Source organism: Odocoileus virginianus, chromosome 20 (assembly GCF_023699985.2).
Source record: "Odocoileus virginianus isolate 20LAN1187 ecotype Illinois chromosome 20, Ovbor_1.2, whole genome shotgun sequence".
Lineage (NCBI taxonomy): Eukaryota > Metazoa > Chordata > Mammalia > Artiodactyla > Cervidae > Odocoileus > Odocoileus virginianus.
This window is the reverse complement of record NC_069693.1, coordinates 3,140,027-3,166,763: the sequence shown is the minus strand read 5'-3', so window position 1 is coordinate 3,166,763 and position 26,737 is coordinate 3,140,027. Positions and strand designations below refer to the sequence as shown.

The following is a 26,737-nucleotide window of genomic DNA, read 5'->3' as shown; positions in this document are numbered from 1 at the left end:
CCCCTCAGAGGAGGTCACCATGAAGAGTCTGGGCAGTGACGCGGGGCACAGCTCCGGCAGGTGCAGAGGGTGTGACCCCAGCGCGATGGAGCAGGGGGGCTCCGCCTCGCCTGGCCCCGGCCCCATTTTCTCGGGAGTCTCGGGGTGTTGTCCGGGGTTGAGTGAAGGCCGTGGGTGGCCCGCGGTCGGATGCTCAGGATGGAGAGGCGCCAGGCTGAGTGGGACAGACCCTGGGCAGCCCCCACACAGCACCAGTCCTTCTCCTGTCCCCCCACCGTCACAGGACCCCCTGCAGGCGGCAGCTCCCCCACCGCTCAGTGCTGCTTCTCCGCTGGTGAGTAGCCGACCCCCGCCTGGAGGGGTGTCTGGGGGGCGGGGGGAATCTGTGTTGGGATCAGGGCGCAGCCCTCTCCCGGGCTTGGCTCAGGGACTGTGAGAGCTCAGCACGGGCTGGCAGGCGCAGGGCACCGGGGTGTCTCTGACTCCTAAGGACCCCTGGAACAGCACCCACGAGGCTGGATGACTCTGCACCGGGCCCCTGATGGAGTCATGCCAGGACGGCCCATCGTGGGCGGCACTTCCCGGACCTTGTCAGAGCCTCCGCCCCTTTTTCTATGCGGAAAGGAGCTTGCAGGTTCTTGTCCAAAGGCGCCGGGATTGGAAGGGAGGAGCCAGCCCAGGGCAGCCAGACTGGACCCCAGACTCGGGGGTTTGGCCGCCGCTCCGCACCGCCCCCTTGTGGTCAGGTCCACGGCGGGCCCGGCTGCGCGCTGAGAGAGGGACGGGGGCTGGGAGGCAAATGGAAGGGACCGCTGATGGTTATGCCTGAGCAGCCCAGAAGGGAAGTCACTCTTGCAAAAGCCTAAAGTGGACACTGGGAGGGTTTTCCTGTGGAATCATTCCTTTCTGGAAAGTCATTTAGTCAATTCTGCTGCAGGCAAGAACTAGAGTCCTGAGACCCGCAGTCAACTTCTAGGAGATTCAGTATCCATGTGGTCCCTCCCGCAGTCAACTAGCTCCTTGGAGAGAGGTGTAGCACTTCTTTCCGGAGACCCAGCTTTGGTGCTTGGCTGTTTCCAGAGACCAAATTATGTTCCTACAGTTGCTCAGCTGATTCCAGACGTGTTCTGTGAATCCTGCACTGCCCCCAGAGATACGTTTTCATTGTCTTCTGAGCTGACTCTACAAACCTTACTAGAATTCGGGTGGTGATCTTGAATCTGGGCTGCACTCATGCGGCTGGAAGCTGATGCCCAGTTTTCTGGATCACACTTCACCTTGTTCATCAGTCAATGTTCTCACAGGTCCAAGTGCGTCAGCCCTTCATGCGGCGCTGGGTACACAGGTTCTAGGTCCCAGTCTCTGCCTCCACCGTCCCCCAAAACTCAGTGAGGGAAACAAGACAAAAACAAGACAATCAGTGTTTTCTGGCCCAAGAGTGTGTCTGAGGGGACTTGTGTCTGGGTCAAGGCGCAGAGTTGCCCCACCTGCATACTGCTCCCACGCCTTCACAAGCACATAGCCATGCGTGCACAGATGCACTCGCAGGTACCCAAACACACCGCACAGTGTAAAGGGCACACATGCACACATACCCCCCAAATGCAGATATGCACACACAGACATATATGCACACACTGTACACACGCATACGCTCATGCAGACACCCACACGCGTGGACACGGTGGGCTGGCCGAGGGAGCTGGTGAGGCCATGACTGCACAGGGAGGGCCCCTCAGGCTTTAGGTCCACCCCGAGGAACAGGCAGGCCCCCGTCTCCCACCCCCCTGCCCCCCGCCAGTTCATCCCCATTGGACGCCATGCATTCCCCAAACACGAGAGGGCCCAGCCGCTGTAGGACACTGTCCTTGACCTGACCTTCACCCCTCACCGGGCTAGTGCCCGTCAGATTTGGGATTGGAGGCCATTCATCCCAACAAGCATACAACTGTTGCTGTAACAAATTACCACTCACATAGCGGCACCAAACAATGCAGCGTACTACCCTACAGTTCAGGACGTCAGAAGTCTGAGATCAGTTACACGGGGCTGAAACCCGGGGTGGGCAGGGCTGTGTTCCTTCTGGAGGCTCCAGGGGAGGCTCCATTCCGTTACCTTTTGCAGCGTCTGGGGGCCGTCTGCACTCCTTGGCTCATGGCCCCTTCCTCCGTCTTCGGCTCCTCCCTCTGACTAGGACTCCTGCTTCTGTGGTCACGTCTCACCTCCTCACTCTCTGACCCTCCTGCTTCTCTCTTGTAAGAACCCTGGTGATTACATGGGGTCCACCTAGAATACCCAAGGTCATCTCCCCTTCAATAACCTTAAGACTGAGCCTTAACTCGGTCACCCCTGTAACGACCCCTTTTGCACCTAAGGTAACACAGTAGTGAAGGTAACACAGCAGCTGGTTCCTGTCTACCCGAGTGGGTGTCCATCCGCAGCACCACCTCCGTTCGTGGGCTCCTCTGGGCTTGAATGCCTCACTCTGAATTCTACGCATCTCCTTGCAGGGATGTTTCCTTCTGTTTCCACTAGCTTGTGAAAGAATGAATTCCCGAGAGTCTATTTCCTGCATCCCTAGAACCTCCATGTAAGAGGAGGTCGGGTAGGAAGCAGGGGAGACTAGAAGCAGGCCCACCGTGTGACCCGCAGGTGCCCATAGGGCCAGGTGGGCCCGTGTGACAGGACTGTGGCTGCCCAGCACCGTGTCCTCCCTTCCTGGGCTCCCAGCGAGACGATCTCCCAGCCTCCTTGCAGTTATGTGTGTCCTGGGATGGCGTTCACAGTGAGCAGGATGCACGGAGCTGCTTCCAGGCCTGGCCCCGAGCCCTCCCTCACGAGATGCTCACTGTTGGTCCTTCTGCTGGCGGATGCGGATGCCCTGGGCGACCTTGGTGGCACACACCGAGTGTGGTGCCTGGCTGCCTGGATGCCGTGTAGTACAGCTTCCTGTACCTCTTGTATTAGTCTTGTTCTGGGTTCCCGTAACGTTGATGCTTTAACAGGTGTGATACATGTACAGTAAAAATGAATTGAAAACGGAGTTGGGAAGCCCCGAGACAGAGCTCTTTCACCATCGCCCTCTGCTGTAGCTTACCTTACTTTCCTGGGTAGAAGGATGGTTAGTTTACAACCCAGCAGAAAAATGATTTTTTTTCTTCTTGTCCAGCAACAGCCACCAATGAGAAGCAGTCACAATACACTCAATGAAAAATAGGCCAGCAGGACAATGAGAAGCAGTTCAGCCAATGGGAAACAGCCACAGCCCAGCCAATGAGAAACAGGAAATTTCAGCCTATGAGACACAGCGACTGTCCAGCCAATGAGACACAGCCACAGCCTAGCCAATGAGAAACAGGGAATTTCAGCCAATGAGACACAGCGACAGCCCAGCCAATGAGAAACAGGGAATTTCAGCCTATGAGACTCAGCGACTGTCCAGCCACAGCCTAGCCAATGAGAAACAGGGACTTTCAGCCTATGAGACACAGCAACTGTCCAGCCAATGAGACACAGCCACAGCCTAGCCAATGAGAAACAGGGAATTTCAGCCTATGAGACACAGAGACTGTCCAGCCTATGAGACACAGCCACAGCCTAGCCAATGAGAAACAGGGAGTTTCAGCCTATGAGACACAGCAAATGTCCAGCCAGTGAATCACAACCACAATCCAGCCAATGAGAAACAGCCACAGATGAGCTAATAAGAAAGAGCCATCACCGCCCAGCCAATGAAAAAGAGGGAAATTTCAGCCAATTAGACATGGTGAATGTCCCACCAATGAGAAACAGCCACAGTTCAGTTCAGTTGCTCAGTCCAACCAACTCTTTGCGACCCCATGGACTGCAGTGCATCAGGCCTCCCTGTCCATCACCAACTCTCAGAGCTTGCTCAAAATTCATGTCCATCCAGTTGGTGATGCCATCCAACCATCTCATCCTCTGTCGTCACCTTCTCCCACCTTCAGTCTTTCCCAGAAACAGGGTCTTTTCAAATGAGTAAGCTCTTCGCAGCAGTTGGCCAGAGTATTGGAGTTTCAGCTTCAGCATCAGTCCTTCCAATGAACATTCTGGACTGATTTCCTTTAGGATGGACTGGTTGGGTCTCCTTGCAGTCTAGGGGACTCTCAAGAGTCTTCTCCAACACCACAGTTCAAAAGCATCAATTCTTCAGCACTCAGCTTTCTTTATAGTCCAACTCTCACATCTATACATGACTACTGGAAAAGCCATAGCTTTGACTAGATGGACCTTTGTTGGCAAAGTAATGTCTCTGCTTTTTAATATGATGTCTAGGTTGGTCATAACTTTTCTTCCAAGGAGTAAGTGTCTTTTCATTTCATGGCTGCAGTCACCATCTGCAGTGATTTTGGAGCCCCCAAAATAAAGTCTCTCACTGTTTCCATTGTTTTCCCATCTATTTGCCGTGAAGTGATGGGACAGGATGCCATGATCTTAGTTTTTTGAATGTTGAGTTTTAAGCCATTTTTTTCCACTATCCACTTTCACTTTCATCAGGAGGCTCTTTAGTTCTTCTTCACTTTCTGCCATAAGGATGGTGTCATCTGCATATCTGAGGTTATTGATATTTCCCCCAGCAATCTTGATTCCAGCTTGTGCTTCATCCGGCCCAGCATTTTGCATGATGTACTCTGCATATAAGTTAAATAAGCAGGGTGACAATATACAGCCTTGAAGTACTCCTTTAATGATTTGGAAACAGCCACAGCCCAGGCAATAAGAAAGAGTGAAAATTCAGCTAATAAGAAATAGCCACAGATGAGCCAATCAGAAACAGTGAAATTTTAGCCAATGAGAAACAGCCACAGTCCAGTCAATGAGAAACAGCCACAGATGAGCCAATGAGAAACAGCCAAATTTTAGCCAATGAGAAACAGCCACAGCCCAGCCAACGAGATACAGCCACAGACCAGCCAGTGAAAAACAGCCACAGATGAGTCAATCAGAAACAGTGAACTTTTAGCCAATCAGAAACAGCCACAGTCCAGCCAATCAGAAGCAGCCACAGATGAACCAATCAGAAGCAGCAAAATTTTAGCAATGAGAAACAGCCACAGATGAGCCAATGAGAAACAGCAAAATTTTAGCCAATGAGAAACAGCCACAGCCCAGCCAATGAGATACAGCCACAGACCAGCCAATCAGAAACAGCCACAGATGAGCCAATCAGAATCACTGAAATTTTAGCCAATCAGCAACAGCCACAGTCCATTCATGAGAAACAGCTACATTCCAGCCAATGAGAAATCATCTTACCTGCATAGCTTGCTTTTCTCTAACAGATCCCTTCAAGCATCCTCATTTTTTCTGTATAAAGTAACATTCCTCTCCGTTGCTCTCTAGACTTGACGCTGGTTTGCCACAGTTTGAATGTCCTGAATTGCAATTCCTCAGCCGTTCCTAAATTCATTTTGCCTGCAAAATAACTGGACTTTTAATTTTAGGGTTCAAACTGGACACACCTATTCCTGGATGAGCCAATAATATGTCTGAGTCACTTGCTCTGGCCTCCTGCCTCCCTCTTCCTCCCCAGCCCCCTACTTCCCTAGCCGCTTCTTAGCAGGAATCCTCTTCCTGGTGCTATTATCAAACTGTTGTCTTTTAGTTGCAAAGTCGTGTTAGACTCTTTTGCAGCTCCATGGGCTGTAGCCTGCCAGGTTCCTCTGTCCATGGGATTTCCCAGGCAGGAATACTGGAGTGGTTTGACATTGCCTTCTTCACGGGGCTTTGCCAGCCCAAGAATTGAACCCGAGTCTCCTGTATTGGCAGAGGGATTCTTTTTTTTTTTTTTTCTTTTAAGCTGAGCACTGAAGAATTGATGCTTTGGCAGAGGGATTCTTTACCACCCAGCCAAGCAATTATCAACCACAAACCAGTCAATCCAGAGTCCACACCCCCATAACCTCTTTTACGGGCCTCCACAGTCTGGGCCACTATCCACCTGCCCTTGACACTCCGGAGCCAGGTACAGGCCAACGAGGGACACCTCCTCCACCCCACAACCCGCTGAAATCATTAAACCAGCCAATCTGAAGCTGCTTACCTTTTTTTGTCCATTCCTTCTTGTGGCAACCACAGTAAAGACTCTTGCCCACATTCCCCTCTCACTCCATCTCCTTTCTGTCTCTGGAGCTTCCTCATGTGACCCTGGTGGGTGGCACCCATGCCCCCTCCTCCTGGGAACTGTGAGTTGCAAAATATCTTTTCAACAGCCAGGCGTCTCCTAATGGCTCCCTCGCAATCCCTCACATTTTAAAAATAACACAATATTTTAAATCACCACCGTGCTGAGCCGGAATCAGCTTCACCTGTTTACTGAGGGGAGGAATTAATTCCTATCAAAGTCTTAGACTTTGGGGGTCTATTGGCTGTAATAATTACACAGCTGAAACACACATTCTGACCGTGAGAATGGGTAAGGGGTGACCCGGCCTTGGATGCGCAGAAAGCAGACCCCCGTCTCTGCCTGAGTCAGAGCTTCATCTTCCATTCCTCGTGCACGATGTCAGCCCGCCCAGCGCTCTCTGAAATCCACACCTGGGCGATCTCATACCTTTCTCCCTGACCCCCACCCACACCCACATCCCCACCGCCATCACTGACACGTGGACGGACCTCACGTACGTGTTACAGGAACGGATCCCCTCCTTCCTCTCCCAGGGCTCTGCGTTCTTTCCTAACGTCACTTCCCACAGATTCAGTTCCAGCCACAATTGCCCACTTGGTCACTTCGCGTCACTGCTGAAGTTACAGGGCTTCTAAACGAGGCCGCTCCACGCTGTCTGAATAAAGAAATCCTTGGGGTTCGCATGACCACGGCCCCGGAGCCGGACCAGCGGTGCCGCCAAGAATGTGGGGTCACCAGGAGCCCCCCACCAGGAGAACTCCGATCCCACGCGTGGTCACTGTCCTGCTAATTGTACAGTCAGACCTGCGGTTCCCGCTCAGTGCAAGTGGGAACGTTACCCTCAAATCCCGCTAGGGGACAGCAGAGTTCAGTTCGCAATTTTTGCGTCTTTTATTATTTTTAATAGGAACATAAATAATCCAGCCTAACAATGTAGCAAGTTCAAGAGACTCCCGTTGGATCCCTGGGCCGGAAAGACCCCCTGGAAGAGGGCATGGCAACCCACTCCGGTATTTTTGCCTGGAAAACTCCACGGACAGAGGAGCTTGGAGGATACCATCCATGGAGTCGCAGACTCAGACATGAATGAGCACAGACAAGAAACCTGCATGCCTGTTACAGGTCTGGTATTTTAAAATGTCCTTATACATCTGAAGCAAATTTTAACAATTCATCCTAGATTCAGTCAGCTCCTGCTGATGCTGCTAAGTCGCTTCAGTCATGTCTGACTCTGTGCGACCCTATGGACAGCAGCCCACCAGGCTCCCCGTCCACGGGATTCTCCAGGCTCCTCAGCCAGCTCCTACCATGGCTATTTTAGTTCTGTGCAAACATTGGCACATTTAACCCTGGTAGAACCCTCCACAGAATGTCCTACTCTCTTCTCCACTTTTCTGCAAGAACCGAGGGACTGAAACATTAGGTAACTTGCCCAAGGTCGGCCAGCTCTGAGTGACGGGGCCACAGACCCACGTGGACACCTGACCTGCCCTGACCGCATGGCGGGCTGTATCTCCACAGCCGGGAGGTTTCTGTCCTGGCTCAGAGGAGGGTGCCCAGCCCCCAACTCGTTATTTGCCGAGGTCCAGCCCCGGCAGGACCAGGAGTACCCAAGGGATGAGTGGCGTCGGCGAGGAAGAAGACAGACAGACACACACACACAGACGGTTGCGTAGAAGGGGTAGCTTTTTTTTTTTTTTAGGATAGCTCAGTTTTTATAGAATGAATGTTACCTCCCCCTTAAGTCACCACATATTACATCAGATATTGATTTGTGCTTCCATCAATATTTTTTTCCCCATGTTTCTCCCCTAAGCATTCATCTACAACGTTTCCGATTACAGGATTTAAACTTAAATGTCCCATGCATAGTCTTCTTGCCTCAATGGCCTAACATTCTCACTCTAACAAAAACAATGTTCCACAAATCTCAGGTATAATGTAAATTCTTTGGACAATAAAACAATACATGGGAAGGGTCACAGTAACATGTTTGACAATTCTGAAAATAGTACCATAAGAAAAACCTGATATTTTTCTTTACCTGAAACCACAAAATCTCAATTTACAATGATTAACTATTAAAAACACCTCTAAAGCAGCAAAACACCTCTATTAATAGTGAGATAATGGCAGTGAAGCTGGTTAATATAAATCTTCTATTAAAATCCTATATACCCCTTTTTCTAATTTTACAAAAACACCCATAATATCCCATGTTGTTTAAAGAAAGGGAAACAATGAACAAATAGCAGCAAGGAAATAGCAATAGTGAAAACCCTTTCAACCAAGGAGCAAGTAAACTAAAGCAGTATATCTACTTCTAAATCTAAACACCTCTACTCTTTTCTATTCTAGAACATTATAATCTTTTAAGCAAGCAGCCAAACTATACCTGTGGCCTTTTCTTTTCTGACTTGATGTTTATGGTCATGTCCTGTGCCAGAGCAATCTTGAGCATTTCCAAAAAGGCTTGGACTTTTCCAGCGAGGCCTTATTACTATATATTATAATTTCCAAAAATTAATAGAAAGCCCAACAACAGTAAGACAGAAGGAAGAAAGGGACATACCAGGCCCCTGGGACAATCTTGAGGGGAAGAGCTGCCTTGCAGGTTCCTCTCTTGTCCCATGACCTTGTCACGGACTGGGTGCATCCTGGCGGCTCCCAACAATTATTGGTACTGATCTTTCATTTCTTATTTGCACTGGAGGTTAGTTCCTGCAGAGATCTGCGTCCTAACTCGGGAGTCTTCATCTTTGGTTCCTCCGCTTCCATTCTCGAGTGCAGTTTCTGTTTCATTCTCTGCCTCTCTCTGCTCCTCTCTGTTATTTTCCCACTATTCCTGTATTATTCAGGACTCTCCAGGACCAACAGGTCGTCACACGGTTGTATGGGGATTTGTGAAAGGAGACCATCACAGGAATAGACTCTCGGGGTTCAGGAGGTGGAGAGTCCGCCCCAGGACCGCCCTCTGGAGGTGCAGACCCAGGAGAGCGGGTGACAGCGTCAGTGTGGGTGTGTGGCGGCGTCAGTGCGGGTGTGTGACGGCGTCAGTGTGCGTGTGTGACGGCGTCAGAATGGGTGTGTGACGGCGTCAGTTGAGTGTGTGACGGCGTCAGCATGCGTGTGTGGTGGTGTCAGCGTGCGTCTGTGACAGCGTCAGCGCGGGCGTGTGTGACGGCGTCAGTGCGGGTGTGTGACGGCGTCAGTTGGGTGTGTGACGGCGTCAGCGTGGGTGTGTGACGGCGTCAGCGTGGGTGTGTGACGGCGTCAGCGCGGGTGTGTGACGGCGTCAGCATGCGTGTGTGACGGCGTCAGCAAGAGTGTGTGACGGCGTCAGTTGGGTGTGTGACGGCATCAGCGTGGGTGTGTGACGGCATCAGCGTGCGTGTGTGACGGCGTCAGCGCGGGTGTGTGACGGTGTCAGTTGGGTGTGTGATGGCATCAGTGTCTGTGTGGCGGCGTCAGCGCGGGTTTGTGACGGCGTCAGCGTGGGTGTGTGACGGCGTCAGCGCGGGTGTGTGACGGCGTCAGTGTGCGTCTGTGACGGCGTCAGTGTGCGTGTGTGATGGCGTCAGCGCGGGTGTGTGACGGCGTCAGTGTGCGTCTGTGACGGCGTCAGCATGCGTGTGTGACGGCGTCAGCGCGGGTGTGTGACGGTGTCAGTTGGGTGTGTGATGGCATCAGTGTCTGTGTGACGGCGTCAGCGCGGGTGTGTGACGGCGTCAGTGTGCGTCTGTGACGGCGTCAGTGTGCGTGTGTGATGGCGTCAGCGCGGGTGTGTGACGGCGTCAGTGTGCGTCTGTGACGGCGTCAGCATGCGTGTGTGACGGCGTCAGCGCGGGTGTGTGACGGCATCAGCGTGCGTGTGTGACGGCGTCAGCGCGGGTGTGTGACGGTGTCAGTTGGGTGTGTGATGGCATCAGTGTCTGTGTGGCGGCGTCAGCGCGGGTGTGTGACGGCATCAGCGTGCGTGTGTGACGGCGTCAGCGTGGGTGTGTGACGGCGTCAGCGTGGGTGTGTGATGGTGTCAGCGTGGGTGTGTGACGGCGTCAGCGCGGGTGTGTGACGGCGTCAGCGCGGGTGTGCAGGCCGAGACCCGGAGGGCAGTGGTGGCAGTCCCGGCCCGGGGCTGGGGAGGCGGGAACCAGGGGTCTGAGTCTGAGGGCCGGAGCTGCCGGGCGTCCCAGCGCAAGAACAGGCGGGAATGCACCGCCTGCCCCTGCTCGGTCTGTGGGGCCCCCAGGGGATGGGGTGGAGCCGCCCACATTGTGAGGGTGGACCCCTTCTCTCAGCTCATCTCTTCCAGAGTCTCCTTCGCAGACACGCCCAGAAATTCTGTTTTTACCAGCACTGAAGGCTCCTTAGCCCAGGCAGGTTGACACATAAATTAATGACCACAGTTAGAATGGTGTATTTCCCCTAAAAGCTGGCCTGACCCTGACCCCAGGCAGACAGGCGATAGGTGGGCGCTTAGCAGAGGGAAGTGTGGAGGGCTGGCATTCCCGGAGAGGTTCCTGAATATTCTATGCTCATGGATTTGAAAATTAATATTGTTGAAATGACTATTACCCAAGGCAATTTGCAGATTCAATTCAATCCCTATTGAAATACCAATGGGATTTTTCACTAATGAGATGAACAATTCTAATATTTCTATGGAAATACAAAAGACCCCCTAATGGCAAAAAAAAAAAAAAAGAGAAAGACGAATAACACTGGGGGGATTATACACTCTGATTTCAAACTATACTACAAAATTACAGTGATTGGATCAGTATGGTAGTGTCACAAAAACATACTTCAGCACAAATCACTGTGGTGGTGCACAAAAATGTGCACTGTTGGGGAATGTAAACTGGGGCAGCCACTGTGGAAAACAGCACAGAGGTGCCTCAAAACATTCAAAATAAGGCTGCCACGTGATCCAGTCAAGGTCCATTCTGGTGTTGACCCAAAGAAAACAAAAACACCAATTCACAAGGATATATGCATGATGATGCTCAATGCATCATTATTTACAATAGTCCAGATATGAAAACAGCTAATTGAGCATTCAGCAGATGAATGGACAAAGCAGATGTAGTGTATGTCTGAATCTCTTGCACTCCTTTTCTGTGATTAATAATCCTTTATACCTATATTGTTCTTGTTTTTTATAACTGGGGTTTCTCTGGTGGCTCAGCTGGTAAAGAATCAGCCTGGAATGCGGGAGACCTGGTTTGATCCCAGGATTGGGAAGATCCCCTGGAGAAGGGAACAGCTGCCCGCTCCAGTATTCTGGCCTGGAGAATTCCATGGACTGTATAGTGCATGGGGTCACAAAGAGTCACACACGACTGAGTGACTAAGCACAAACTCTCCTGTCAACTTCATGTTATTCCACCAGGAGGAGCACAGACAGGCTCTTTCACTTTTTCTATGACCGAGTAATAATGTTTTATACATATGTGTGTATATATGTATAAATCTCGGCATTTGTAACAACATTTGTGGACCTAGAGGGCATTGTGCTAAGTGAAACAAGTCAGATACAGAAAAACAAATTCCTGTGTGATCTCATACATGGAATCTAAAATACAAAACAAAGAAAAGAGTCTGAGAGAGACCCAAAAAAACAGAGTGAATGGGTGGCTGCAGGAAGGAAGGGGGCCTGGAGGGCAAAGCACTGCAGAGGACAAGCATGCAGTTACAGATAAGTCTCGAGCATATAACTGCAGCGTGAGGAATACAGTCAGTGATGCTGTAATAAATCTGTGTGGGGATGCATGGTTACCAGACTTACTGTGGTCCTCATTTCAGAACATATGCAAATACAGAATCCTTATGAGGTGGACCTGAAACTAACAGAACACTGCACATCAGATATATTTCAATAAGATAAATGAGGAGACTTCCCTGCTTGTCCAGTGGTTACAACTCTGTGCTTACACTTCAGGGGGCAGAGTTTCTGGCTCTCTGGAACTAAGATCCCCACACACCATGTGGCCAAAAAAAAAGAACCTCCACTAGATAGGAATATCCACAATAAACACATCTGACAAAAAGTCACATGCCTAATAAGAGAAAAGCATCCCATTATTTAGTAAAAGTAATAATAATAATAAAGTTAGTTAACCAAATTTTTAAATGAGAAAATGATTCAAATAGACATTTCGCAAAAATAAAATTAATGTCCAAATGGCCAAGGACAGATGGAAAGTTTCACAAGTTCATTAGTTACCACAGATATGCAAAGTAAAACCACAAAGGTACCACTGCCCCTCACAGCAAGGCAAAAATAAAAAGGTGGGAAAGCGGAGGGGCGGGTGAGGATGTGGGGTAACCAGAATGCTCAGTGTGAACTGATGCTATCACTGCGAAACATATTCAGAAGTGCCTACTAGAACTGAATAAACGCACAGCACAACACACGGCAATTACATTCCGAGGTTTATTCAACAGAAACGCACATATACGCTCCCCACTGAACATGAATTAACACATTCAAAGCAACACTTTCCATCCTAACATAAATTGGAAGCTAAGCAAATGCCTCTTTACACTGGGGGGATGTACGCGTGGTGGTGATTCACACAATAAAATACTCCACAGCACCCAGGGTGTTGGACAAATCTTAAAATATTCAGTTGGGCAGAGGAAGCCCCTCACCCCCCACACACACACAGAGGCTGCCGAGAATATTCACACTGAGATAAAGAATCATAACACGCACATTTAACCCGTGCTGTTGAAGTCAGCAAAGTCATTACCTTTCAAGAGAAGTTACTGGAAAACGTGAGTGCTCAATTTGTGAAAATTAACCAAGCTGTGCATTCAACATGTGCAATTTTTTGTGTATTATACTTCAATAAAAGTCAACACTCACACACACAGGAACACATCAGTGAAAAACTGCTGAAAAATCCAAAGACAAAACCTTAAAAGCATAGGGGAAAAGACACATAATTTTCAAAGGAGTAACAAGAGGAGGTACAGTTTATCTGAGCAGAAGTGATTAATGCCATATTTAATGTGCTGAAAAAGCTAACTGCCAACCTAGAACTCTAGGACACGAGGAAACAGCCTTCAAAACTGGAAGGGAAATAAAGACATTTCAGTGGGGCAGTGAGAAACTGTACTCGTTGCCAACAGACAGCCAGGTTTTCTCAGCCCAAACCGCATCCTCTCCACGCCCCCTTCCCCAGTCCAGGGTTGGAGCACAGACCCTCAGACAGAACTAGGCTACAGTTAATAGGAGACTGAGCCCCGGCTGCTGTGGAGACTGCCATCACCGTCTGGCAGAGCTCATCCCAGGAGAAGCAGCTGTTCCCTGGCCTCGGGACGGAGGGATTCCGTCCAGGGGATTCCACGACGGGGCTCCTGTCCTGCGGGCTCCATGTGCGCGCACGCCCTCCCATCCCCCGGCCCTGCTCTCATTTCAGCACCCAGCTGGGGGCCCCACCGGGTGCCAAGCCCAGGGCCAGGTCCCGAGGTCTGTCTCCCCATCACTCAGCTCTGGGATTCTGTGTGTGCTCACGGGCCAGCCCCGCCTCCCCCGGTCCCAGCACCGCCTGGGAAATGGGCAGAGAACCCACGTGATAAGATATTTTTAATGCACTCGATCCCTCCGGGAATGTACCATATATCACAATATTAAACATTCAGAGGAGGATGTCGGGTTCTCCAATTTCAATACGAGGAACCGTTGGCATAAAGTGATGTAACTCTTTGCCCAAGAACGGAGTCGGGACCGACGGTCCAGTCGGCGTGCTGCACAAAGTGTGCTCTGCTCACGGGTGGAGAGCGGGGCTCCCCCCTCGGGGTGCACCCCAGAGAAGCTGAACCTCGAGGGAACCCAGACGAGAGGAGGAACGGCTGAGGGGCGCTGCGGCCCCTTAGCGGGAAGTGTGCCGGGCGGGGAGGGCGCCCTTCCCCTTCGTGTGAGGCTGCTGCTGTGGAAACGGCCCCAGAAGGGCCGGCGGCACTTCCCCTTTTCCCGCGGGCTGCAGGCTCCGTCCCTCGGCACCGACTCAGGGACACGCCGGACACGGCTGGGCCATGGCGCCCGGGCCCTCCACCCTCCTGGGCCTGGGTGAGTCCGGGGGTGCCGGGGCCGGATTCCAGGGGCAGAGGGGCTCCGCTCAGCCCTGACTCCAGCCCAGGAGACGCCAGGGTCCTGGGGGGCAACGCGGTTCCCGCTCCATCCCTGGGGGCGGCCTCAGCTTTGGCCCAGACCTAAGTGACGGGGAAGGTTCGGTCCTGGACGTGGGGTCGGGTGTGGGGTGAGTGCAGACTGAGCCGGGCTGGCCTGGAGGAGGGCTGGGGTTGTCTGAGATTACTTCAGAGCGAGGAGACGGCTTGTACTCAGACGTAATGTTGGGGAGGGGGCTGCGTTGGGACATCATGGGAAGACGCCCACACACCCCACGGCTCCTCGAGGCCCCGGAACTGCAGCCCATGAGGAAACCACGAGGCGGGCATCTTCTCACTAGCGCTTCTCTTCCAGCGCTCTGTCTGGCCCAGATGGCCTGCACTCAGCAGGGTGAGTCTCCCCCAAACCCCCGTCTCCCCAAGGCGGACCTCGATGAGAGCGGAGCGGACCCTGGGGTCTGGGGGCCCTGGCTTATACCCCGAGACGCTAACAGCCCCAGTGCGGGACCCTGGCCTGGGTCTCCCCTGTCTCCTCTCTGCCCTCGATGGCCCCGCAGGGATGACCCGACCCTCAGGACAGGCTGAGCCCGCGAGCTCGCCCCCTGCGAGCCCAGACCGCCCCCCGCAGCCCCTTGCAGAGAACAGCGCTTGCCCTGGCAGACGGCCTGCCGTCGCCTCCAGCCTCCACTGCACTCCCCCGTGAGGCTGGCCGCTCTCTGGGTTTTCTTTCACTTTCTGAATCTCCCCGCCCAGCCCGGCCCTCCCCACAGTGACCCCTCCGCCCTGCCCCTCAGCCCAGACCGTCCTCCAGGTCTGCTCAGCTCAGGAACCCCCTCCCTCGACCCCTGGGGGGGCAGCTCGGCCTCCCGTCTGCCCCCCTCCCCGAGATTGCCACACTCACCCCGAGGGCACGCATCACCGCCCCGTACCCATGGGTTCACACAATTGTTTGTGAACGTCTGTCGTCCCTCTGGACTGTCAGCCCCAAGGGGGCAGGCGCCGGGGTGTTTCCCGTATTTGTGGAACCAGAGGCACATGGAGGTGTCAGTAAACGGATGGATGATGGACAAGACTAGATGTGGTGGAAAGAAAGAGGAAGGGGGTGAGGGGTGAGGAGTGAGCTCTCGGCCCCTGCCTCTGTGGGGACTTCGCTGACTCTGAGGCCAACTTCCTGCTTCAGGGCTGCAAGCCCCCACCACACCCCCCACCGCGCCCCCAGTTGAGATACGTGGGGTTTCCAGAAGCCTCAGTGACAAGGACACGGAAGTACACTGGGATGGAGGCAGAGAATACTGAGAAAACCCAAGGATGGTCTCTGCAGACTCACCCTGGACACTGACCTTCACCCGCCAGGGAATGTGGGACCAGACCTGTGCTCCAACTACTCCACACACATGCACACACATGCACGCACATACACCTGTGCACACATGTGTACACACGTGCGCACGCGCACGCACATACATGCATGCGCATACACCTGTGCACACATGTACACATGTGAACACACATCCACACACCCACATATACACGTGCGCACACACACCCCTGGACACACATATACAGACACACGCTCACATATACACGTGCACACACACACACCCACGCGCATCTGCACACGCACATGCACCTGCATATACACACACATACATGCCGCACACGTACACACACGCATCTGCCCACACACACCCACATACGCACTCACGTACACACACCCAAACACACACACATGTGCACACCTGTATACAGACACACGTGCACACACATATACACACACCAACATAGACACATATGCACACACCCCTGCACACACCCACGCACACACCCCTGCACACACCCACACATATACACACACACATGCATACAGACACACCCCCTACACTTCCACAGTCTGCAATTCATGACCCTCACCCACACGATCTCTCCCAGGACAGGCAGCTGCCCTTCCCTTCAGACCCAGCCCAGGTCACTCCCATCCACTCAGAATCCTGCTTTCCTCGTCCCAGGAATGACCCAGTCATTCCCACCTGTGTCCCCTCCCCCTCTCCCAGGAGTGGCCGTGGGCATGGAAGGAGCCGCCCCCCACCCCCAGCAGACATGTCCAGGCCCCCAGCTGCTCTGTCACCTCCCAGGTCACCCTGAGTGAGATGTGACCAAGTCTCAGGGTCCTTACGTCAATGGGAAACTAACCACGGTGCCGAGAATTCACCTGCTCCTGGGGCGGGTGTGGGGGTGGGGCTGTCAACTGCGGGGGTGATGGGAGCATTCTGAAACTGGATTGTGGTGAGGGTTGTACAACTTTGCAGGTTTCCAAAAAGAAAAAGAAGCGAGAGAGTAAATTGTGTCGTGTGGTGATCTCCACTGAGAGAATTATGCTGTGGTGATTCTCCACTAAAAGGACAGAATGGTGTTTGTGGTGATTCTCCACTAAGATGAGTGGGTTGTGCTCTGTGCTGATTGTCCACTAAGATGAGTGGGTTGTGTCCTGTGCTGAATCTCCACTAAGATGAGTGGATTGTATTTTGGGCTGATTCTCCACTAAGATGAGTGGACTGCATTTTCTGGTGATTCTCCGCTAAGATGAGTGGGTTGTATTTTGTGCTGATTCTCCACTAAGATGAGTGGGTTGTGTCCTGCGCTGATTCTCCACTAAGGTGAGTGGGTTGTGTCGTGTGCTTGATTCTCCACTAAGGTGAGTGGGTTGTGTCCTGTGCTGACTCTCCACTAAGATGAGTGGGTTGTGTCCTGTGCTCATTCTCCACTAAGATGAGTGAGTTGTTTCGTGTGCTGATTCTCCACTAAGATGAGTGAGTTTTGTCCTGTGCTGACTCTCCACTAAGATGAGTGGGTTGTGTCGGGTGCTGATTCTCCACTAAATGAGTGTGTTCTCCACTAAGATGAGTGGACTGTATTTTGTGCTGACTCTCCACTAAGATGAGTGGGTTGTGTCCTGTGCTGATTCTCCACTAAATGAGTGTGTTCTCCACTAAGATGATTGGACTGTATTTTGTGGTGATTCTCCACGAAGATGAGTGGGTTGTGCTGTGTGGTGAGTCTCCACTAAGGTGAGTGGGTTGTGTCGTGCGGTGATTCTCCACTAAGATGAGGGGGTTGTGTCCTGTGCTGATTCTCCACTAAGGTGAGTGGGTTGTGTCCTGTGGTGATTCTCCACTAAGGTGAGTGGGTTGTGTCGTGTGCTGATTCTCCACTAAGATGAGAGAACTGCGGTCGTGTGCTAGTCTCTTCAGGACAGACTGTGGGGTCCTGCTCTCCCCTCCCAGGGACCCTGCCCAGACCCTCCATCTCAGCTGAGCCGGGCTCCGTGGTGCCCTGGGGGCGGCCGGTGAGCATCGTGTGCAGGGGCCCTGCCGGGGTTACGACCTTCCGCCTGGAGACGGACAATAAATACAACTACAGCGATGTGGCTGTCACGTCCAGAGGTGAACAGGAGACGGAGGCCAGATTCCACATCACCGCCCTGCGTGAAGACGCCGTCGGGCGTTATCGCTGCATCTATCAAACAGAGTCCGGCTGGTCTGAGCGCAGCGAGGACCTGAGCCTGGAGGGGACCGAGGAGGCCGTCTCTGCCCTGCCCACAGGTATGCCCGGGGCCCCGCTGCGCCCTCTGCCCACCAGCACCACCCCCACCCCCGAGCCCTTTGCCCACGCATCCCCCGCCTCCACGCCTGGCTCAGCTCCCCAAGCCTGGTCTCAGCGGGCATCACGGGGGCCTGGACGCTGAGCCCCAGCATCAGAGGGGCACACGGAGTGGGGACCATAGGGGATACCCTTACCGCTCTCGGGACAGAGGCGGGCAGGAGGGAAGATTCCTCCCTTAGAGCTCCATGTCTCCTCTCCTGACTCAGCCGCCCCACAAACGCGATGGGGTGCCTGAGTGTGTCTGGGACGGCCCTACTGAGGCCTGAAGGTATCTGGTTTCTCCAGACCCCGTGACCCTGCACGGCCCTTGGGGGAAATGTGGGTACACAGTGGTCCTTCTCGGTGAGGTCAGCCCTCAGGACCCCCTGCCCTTGTGGCAGCTGAGGCGGCCCCCCCCCATATTCCTCACACTAGAGCTGCATGGCGCGACTGCAGTGAAGGGAGAAAGGTGTTCCCAGGGACCGCACAGCTCCTCAGAGCAGTGGGAGCAGAGAGCATGCCTATCCTCTGTCCCCACGTCCCCCTGCCCCCCTTCCTTGGAGTCCAGAGGGCATCACCTCAACCTGAGAGGTGGAGCAGGGGGCCAGCTGGGTGGGACAGGTCGAAGCTCAGGCCCCGCGCTGCTTCTGCCTGTTAGCAGGAGCCCGGGACCTCAGCGCCCCCTCACTGGCCCCCTCCTTGGGGGGGGGGCAGGTGCAGGCCTCAGCCTGGGGCATCCACTCCAAGGGGCTCTGCTGGGGTGGTGGGCCCGGGTTTAGGGGGCAGGGACTGAGATTCTCTGAGCACGGGGCCCCCACCACCTTCTCCCAGCTCTGTACCCTGGAAGGAGGTGCGGACGCTCAAGGAAGCGGTCTCCTGGGGGGAGACCCAGAGACACCGACAGTGTGAGAGATAGCGTCAAGGGGAAGTGTGTGTGTGTGTATTTGCAAAGATACATATACCTACATAGATTGTTGTTGTTGTTCAGTCGCTAAGTTGTGTCAGACTCTTTGTGACCCAATGGACTGCCACACACCAGCCTTCCCTGTCCTCCACTACTTCCCAGAGCGTACTCAAACTCACGTCCATGAAGTCGGTGATGCCATTCAACCATCTCATCCTCTGTTGTCCCCTTCTCCTGACTTCAATCTTTCCCAGCATCAGGGTCTTTTCCAATGAGTTGGCTCTTTGCATCAGGTGGAAAAGTACTGGAGCCTCAGCTTCAGTGTCAGTCCTCCTATTGAATATTCAGGGTTGATTTCCTTTAGGATGGACTGGCTTGATCTCCCTGGGATCCACTGGTGGCTCAGTGGTAAAGACAAAGATGCCGATACAGGAGACATGGGTTTGATTCCTGGGTCGGGAGGATGCCCTGGAGGAGGAAATGGCAACCCACTCCAGTATTCTTGCCTGAGAAATCCCATGGACGGAGGAGCCTCGCGGGCTACAGTCCATGGGGTCGCAAAGAGTTGGACATGGCTTAGCAGCTAAACACCAGGAGCAAAGGTGTCCTTCCTCTCTGGCCTCGTGTTTGCAGCTGGCTCTGTAACGACATATGTGCATAAACATGTGCACACGGTTTCAGAGTATGTTAAACTCTCTATGATGTGGACGTACGCTGCGCGCAACCTTGAAGGGATGTGGGTCAAGGGCACACCCTGTGCCCTCTGAGGGGAAGTGACTCCTGACACGTGCTTTGGATGAGAACTAGCCGTACTGAGTCCTCAGTCTGTCTGTCTGTCCTGCCCCCCCGCCACCGCCTCCCTGTCAGTGAGACTGGGTTCAGGGCGCCCCCCACCCCACTGTCTGAGTGGACGCCTGCTCACCTTCCATCCAGCACTTTGATGGAACGCTTCTCCTCCTCCCTCCCTGGCCCTACATACCTGGAGGCCCTGGTTCTGTCTCCCTTCAGCAGTGTCTGCAGTGAGGCTCTGACCTTGGAGGGAGGTGACTTGCCCAGGTGTCTGCTCCTCTTGGAGCTTAGCGGAGCTTCCAGATCCTGGAGTTCCAACGCCCACCAGCCCCACAGGGGGTCCCATGCAGGGACCCCACCCCAGCCGCACAAGTGCCTAGGGGCCTGCTCACTGAAAGCTCTGGGCCCCGGCCCAGGGACCCCAGATGCTGGGAAGGAGGAGAGACCCCAAGGAAGGTGAGCTGAGTCATCCTTCCTCTCTCAGGGGGTAGGACCACAGGGGTTGCCCACACTGCGCCCTCCCCCGGTCTTGCCCAGGACGGTGGATGCTGGCACCCGAAGCTGTGGGAGGAGGGACCGGGGAAAGCACAGAAGTGAACCAGGAGCTAAGGGGCTGGGACGAGGTGGGCAGACCTCCCGTCCAAGCTCAGGGTGCTCCCCGCCCCCGACCTCTGAGCCAAGCTCGGGCTGGGAGCGCGGGGGCAGCAATGGTCAAGCCCGAAGTCCCGGGCATGGCCTCTGCACTGCGGGGGCAGGAGGCTGCTTCTCCAGGGGGCGGGGTGGACACGCGCTAGCAGTGATGTCTCCTCCAAACCCAAGACTTGCTTACTCCTGGGGAATTTGAGCGCCAGGGGGGCCCCGCCCTAAATCCCTGAGCTTAATCAAAGGCAGGTCTGAATTTACCATCTTTGCGCTGCCCTCGGGGCCTCTGGTCGTGGGACCTGGGAGGGGGGTCGGGGGAGGGGAGCTAGGGGACACACACCAAGCATCTGGGGTGTGGGAGGGGGGTGGAAGGGACAGGGGAAGGGGCAGAGGGGATTCCCTACGAGGGGAGGGTCTCAGGAGGCTGAGGCCAGCCTGAGAATCGGGGAGGCTGCCCCAGGCTGTCATCCGCTCTCTCTGACTCCTAGGAGGCTCCAGCGAAAGCCGACCCCAACCCACAGACTCCAGCTCCCAGACAGGTGATTCACCGGGGACTGCGCCCAGGGCCGGGCTGGCCAAGAGCAGGCGCCCGGGCCGCATGGGGGCGCGCCTGGGGTCTGGGCAGGGCTGCATCCTGGCCACCTGACCGTGAACGTCCTCCATCTTCTGCTTCCAGCCCACACCCCCCAGGACCACACGCTGGAGAACGGGGTCCGCTTGGGCGTGGCTGGCATGGTCTTGCTGATCCTGGTGGCGATTCTGGCAGAAGCCAGGCGTGGCCAGGGGAGGTTCCAACGCAGACCACAGGAATGGAGACCAAAGGGTGCCCCCCAGAGAGACTGACCCCCAGGGGACCCAGGGCGGACATTCCCGAGGAATCGAGAATCTCCCAGGAAACCCAGCGCCCAACGTGGCCGGGTCCTCACGGTGAACGCAGCCGGCGGCTGGCCTGCCCACCAACATGCCTTCTCAGAAGCGGACACGCCCTGCGCCCTCCCAGGCACGTCGGCCACCTGTCTGCTGGGCTCCCCTCCATGCCTGGCCCTCCTCGCCACACCCCCGCGCCCTCCTGACCTCCCTTCTCTCCAGGCTCTTCCCTCCAGCCTCTGCCTCCCACTTCCTCCCTCTCCTCCCTCTGGGCGTCCTTCCCACATCTGAGCGCACGATTCCCACCCCATCTCCCCACCCCGTCTCCTGGAGCCCCGAAACCCCAGCTGCTAAGGCCCTGGCTGCCTCGGGCACCACACCGGTCACCTGCCTTACCTGGGAAGCCCTGAACTGTGCCCACCCCGCTCCTGCCTGCATCCTGTTTCCCGTCTTTCTGGCTGGGTCTGACTGTCATCTCCTCGTGACCCCACGGTCCTGTAATAAAAGTCCTGGGGAAGAAATGTAAGTCAAAACCTCAGTGGCTCCTGTTATATTTAAAACGGATCAGCAACGAGGACCTACTGTGGAGCCCAGGGAACTCTGCTCAGCGTCACGGGGCAGCCTGGATGGGAGGGGAGCTTCGGGGAGAATGGATGTGTGAATGCTTGTGTGGGTATGGCTGAGTCTCTGGGCTGTTCAGGTGAAACTATCACAACCATCGTTAACTGGGCTGTGTCCCGGTGCAAAATAAAAAGTAAAACAAATTGAAACCCTCGGTGACTCATCACAAACAGCCATGAGGAGACGGGAAAAGACAGGTGTCGTCAAGACGAGAAACCAGGACCCCCGTGCCCTGCCGGCGGGAGTGCAGACTGGCGTGGAAGACGACCGATACAGCAGTTTCTCAAAAATTAAACACAGCATCGCCCTATGATCCAGCAGTTCCCCTCCTGGGTAAGTGTGCACACAAACAAAAAACAGTGAAAACAGGACTTCAGCAGACATTTGCATCCCCACGTTCACAGTAGCTAATGTAACCACATGTGTGTGTGCCTGCCAAGTTGCTTCAGTCGTGTCCGACTCTCTGCGACCCCGTGGACTGTAGCCCGCCAGGCTCCTCTGTCCATGGGCTTCTCCAGGCAAGAATACTGGAGCGGGTTGCCATGCCCTCCTCCAGGGGATCTTCCCGACCCAGGGATCGAACCCGAGTCTCTTGAGTCTCCTGCGTTACAGGGGGTTCTTCACCACTGCCCTTCCTGGGAAGCCCAAGGTAACCACAAGCCTCCATAGACTAGGAGAAGCTGAATCATCAGGTGACACAGGGGAGAAGCACTCAGCCAGGCAGTGCTGGCTCTTTTTCCCTGGCCACCCTACAGCATGTGGGCTCTCGGCTCCCCCAACCAGGGACTGAACCGGAGCCCCCCACACTGGAAGGCAGAATGTTAACCACTGGACCACCGGGGGAGCCCGCAGAGCTGGCTTGGAACATGGAGGAACGGGCACAAGCCGGGGCAGGCAGGCAGGTGCCTTTGGCTGCTGAAAAAGGCACAAAAGTGGACTCTCGCCTTGAACCTCCGGGAGTAAACACAGCCCTGCAGACACCTCGGTTTGAGCCCCTGAGACCCACATCCGAGCTCTGACCTCCAGAGCCACAAGCTGATGAGTCTGAGTTGTAAGGCATCGTGTTTGTGCTAATTTGCTTCAACCAAACAAGGACTCTCCCATCTGCTGACCCACACTCTGTGGTCTCGGGAGGGGCCCCCAGGCTTCTGGAACGTGATTCTAGGCAGGGCTTTCCTTCTAAGCTCTCTGACCCTGCCCTGATCTTTCTTCCCAAGCCTCTGACCACCAGGCTCCCAAAGCCCAGCCTGGCGCCCCTCCTGTCTGGGGTCTGGAGGAGGTGCCTCATCTCTGAGGAGTGGCAGTGTTAGGTCTGGATGCAGGAGGAAGGATGAGTTACAGAGGGGACCAGGGTATCTGGAGGACCGTGGCAGGCAGAGTCCATGCTTTCACTGGCTGAGACCTCCCAGGCGTCTTTCACCCTCCTATTGGGCGATTTCATTGTTATAGGCCCAAGAGCTTCCCCTGCTGGCCTCCTGACTCCTTAATTGAAGTTTCCACAGAACTATACAAGAAAGATCTTAATGACCCAGATAACCACGATGGTGTGGTCACTCACCTAGAGCCAGACATCCTGGAATGTGAAGTCAAGTGGGTCTTAGGAAGCATCACTATGAACAAAGCTAGCACAGGTAACGGAATTCCAGTTGAGCTACTTCAAATCCTGAAAGATGATGCTTTTGAAGTGTTTCACTCAATATACCAGCAAATTTGGAAAACTCAGAAGTGGCCACAGGATGGAAAAAGGTCAGTTTTCATTCCAATCCCAAAGAAGGGCAATGCCAAAGATTGTTCAAACTATGGCACAATTGGACTCATCTCACATGCTAGCAAAGTAATGCTCAAAATTCTCCAAGCTAGGCTTCAACAGTACATGAACCAAGAACTTACAGATGTACAAGTTGGATTTAGAAAAGGTAGAGGAAGCAGAGATCAAGTTGCCAACATCCCCTGGATCACAGAAAAAACAAAGGAATTTCAGAAAAATATCAGCATCATCGGCTACGCTAAAGCCTCTGACTGTGTGGATCACAACAAACTGTGGAAAATTCTTAAAGAGATGGGAATACCAGACCACATTACCTGCCTCCTGAGAAACCTGTATGCAGGTCAAGCAGCAGTGAGAATCGGACATGTCCCTGGTGGTCCAGTGGTTAGGATTTGGCATTCTCACTGCCCTGGTCTGGGCTCAATTCCTGCTCAGGGAAGCCTTTCTCCTTCCTCTCAGCCTGCCACCTACCAATCTCCCCAAAGCGACCACAGAACCAGACATGGAACAACAGACTGGCTCAAAACTGGCAAAGGAGTACGTCAAGACTGTGTATTGTCTCTCTGCTCGTTAACGTATATGCAGAGTACATCATGAGAAACACTGGGCTGGATGAATCACAAGCTGGAATCAAGACTGCCGGGAGAAATATTGATAACCTCAGATATGCAGATGACACCACTCTAATGGCAGAAAGTGAAGACAAACTAAAGAGCCTCTTGATGAGGGCAAAAGAGGAGAGTGAAAAACTGGCTTGGAACTCAACATCAAAAAATGAAGATCATGGCATCCAATCCCATCACTTCATGGCAAACAGATGAGGAAAAAGTGCAAACAGTGACAGACTTTATTTTCTTGAACTCCAAAATCTCTGCATATGGTGACTGCTGCCATGAAATTAAAAGATGCTTGTTCCTTGGGAGAAAAGCTGTGACAAACCTAGACAGCATATTAAAAAGCAGAGACATTACTTTGCCAACAAAGGTCCGTCTAGTCAAAGCTGTGGTTTTCCCAGTAGTCATGGATGGATGTGAGAGTTGGACCATAAAGAAGGCTGAGCACTGAATGACTGATGCTTTCAAACTGTGGTGATGGAGAAGACTCTTGAGAGTCCCTTGGACTGCAAGGAGATCCAACCAGTCAATGATAAAGGATATCAGTCCTGAATATTCATTGGAAGGACTGATGCTGAAGCTGAAGCTCCAATACTTTGGTCACCTAATGTGAGGAGCCATCTCATTGGAAAAGACCCTGATGCTGGGGCAGACTGAAGGCAAAAGGAGAAGGGGGTGGCAGAGGATGAGATGGTTGGACTGATTATGAATCCAACGGACATGAGTTTGAGCAAATTCCAGGAGGTAGTGGAGGACAGGGGAGCCTGGCATGCTGCAGTCCATGGGGTCACAAATGATGCAGTGACTCAACAACAACTACCACCAATCATCAATATATGATAGCTTTTTTCCTATTTGTAGATCTAACTTATCTGTTGTACGTCTTTCTTCGCAATGACTGTCCTTGCCAGATCACACATTCTTTGAAAGCAGAAGTTGGATAACTGTCCTTTATCATAGTCACCAACACATATAGCAATGCATGCGCACACAGTCACACACGTGTCCAAGTGTACATATGTATGTCTCTACACATGTTGATGTATTTATATATACATATGTAGTCTATAAAGTATGTGTACAGTATGTATTATAAATGTATATCACATACAGTATGGTGCACGGGTATATAAAATACATACACAAAAGCAGATAGAAAGACAGATGGCCCGGAATAAGTTGGAGGGTGGATGAATGACTGCAGTGACAAAAGAAGACTGGCTGCAGATGCAGGCGGGGAGTGAACTGGCCGAGGTCGGGCAGAGACCTCAGAAGGCCCTGGGCAGCCCCGTCTCACCCATGGATCCCGGCTCCTCAGCAGAGGTTGACTTCACAGCTCCCCTTTCTGGAAGATCAGGTTTAGCGTGGGTCATGGCTCCAGACCATGAAGAGAAGGAGAAAGTGCTCAGCTTCAAGCGTTTCCAAACATGCTGCCTCTCGGCTTGTGGCCTGGCGGGTGGCCAGACCCTCGAACCCTCTGCTGTTATTAAGACCCCAAAGCTAAGTCTGAACGCTCGGAAAGCAGAGACGCTGGGGTTACCCCCTCAGCTGCGGTTGCAGAAGGGAAGGGACCGCTGTGAGAGCAGCTCCAGAGGCTGGCAGGACGGGGGGACACAACAGTGCAGACGCAGGGGCTTACTGGGCCGAGGCGCTCAGGTGCTCACGGCCTCTGCTTCCTAACTCCCAGGGGCTCCTGTCACCATCACCCACCAGGGCAGACCCCAGACTCCACAAGTGGAAGGATCCTTCCCTTGGATGGTGGGGTCCACTCAGGGCATGGGGCCAGTTCCAGGGGCGAGGGTGGGAGTCCAAACCTCGGTCTGCCTGCTGGGTTGAGTGTGAGCCGCCTGCCCCGCTGTCCCCAGGCCCCCAACTCCCCGATTACACGGTGGAGACTCATCCACCTGGGTCTGTCCCCATCGATCCTGGTGGTGCTGAGGGTGCTGGTGTCGCAGGCACGGCCCAGTCAGAGGAGGTCCCAAGGCTAGAGCAAGAGGTGAACGGGACAGACCTGCACACCCCCTGGGGTCTCTAGGACACGTCACGGGCTGTGATGGCAGACAAGTCCTGGGGCTTCTCTGGTGGTGCAGTGGGTAAGGATCCGTCTGCCCAATGCAGGGGACACAGGTTTGATCCCAGGTCCAGGAAGCTCCCACACGCCAAGGAGCAGCTGAAGCCGGAGAGCTTCAACTACCAGGCCCACGCCTAGAGCCCGTGATGCACAAGAGAAGCCGCCACAGCAAGAGCCTGCGTGTGCAGCCAAGAGCGGCCCCGCTGACCGCAGTGAGAGCCTGTGCATGCAGCCAAGAGCGGCCCTGCTCAACAGGAAGCCTGCGCATCGCAACCCAGAGCGGCTGGCTCACCGCAACAACAGGAAGCCCATGCGAAGCAACCAAAAGACACAAATAAATACATGAAAATCTAAAAAGGAGTTCTGAAGAGCTGGAGGCATGCGGCATGGAACCCCGTGCTGAGGACCTCACGGCTGGGAAGCCTGCTGGTGCAGGAGGCGCGGGCAGGGCCGGGGACGCTCCGTGGAGGGGGCTTCTCCGCCACCAGGCTGCCCCTCGCCCGCTGTCCGCTCCGCGCGGGACGCTCTTACTCCCCGC

At 53.9% G+C, this 26,737-nt stretch overlaps 1 protein-coding gene across 2 annotated transcripts; it reads left to right on the top strand.

Moving 5' to 3' along the window:
* The first annotated feature begins 13,561 nt into the window (after window positions 1–13,561).
* On the top strand, window positions 13,562–21,850 carry LOC139029787 (leukocyte-associated immunoglobulin-like receptor 2). 2 transcript variants are annotated; one of them, XM_070450284.1, is made up of 5 exons: window positions 13,562–14,225; window positions 14,640–14,675; window positions 17,566–17,883; window positions 20,747–20,797; window positions 20,935–21,850. In XM_070450284.1, exons 1-5 carry the CDS (start codon window positions 14,192–14,194, stop codon window positions 21,099–21,101), a joined length of 606 nt encoding a protein of 201 aa, XP_070306385.1. In that variant the 5' UTR covers window positions 13,562–14,191; the 3' UTR covers window positions 21,102–21,850. The 2 variants fall into 2 exon arrangements, with proteins under 2 accessions (XP_070306385.1, XP_070306384.1); XM_070450283.1 differs by lacking the exon at window positions 13,562–14,225 and having other exon boundaries at window positions 14,276–14,675.
* Window positions 21,851–26,737: the final 4,887 nt, after the last annotated feature.

Bases quoted from the DNA above. Each gene is read 5' to 3' on its own strand.
- LOC139029787 (XM_070450283.1), top strand. From the start codon at position 14,507: ATGTTGGGGAGGGGGCTGCGTTGGGACATCATGGGAAGACGCCCACAC. The intron at 17,884-20,746 runs GTATGCCCGGGG...TCTGACTCCTAG, and splicing joins CGTCTCTGCCCTGCCCACAG to GAGGCTCCAGCGAAAGCCGA. The intron at 20,798-20,934 runs GTGATTCACCGG...TTCTGCTTCCAG, and splicing joins AGACTCCAGCTCCCAGACAG to CCCACACCCCCCAGGACCAC.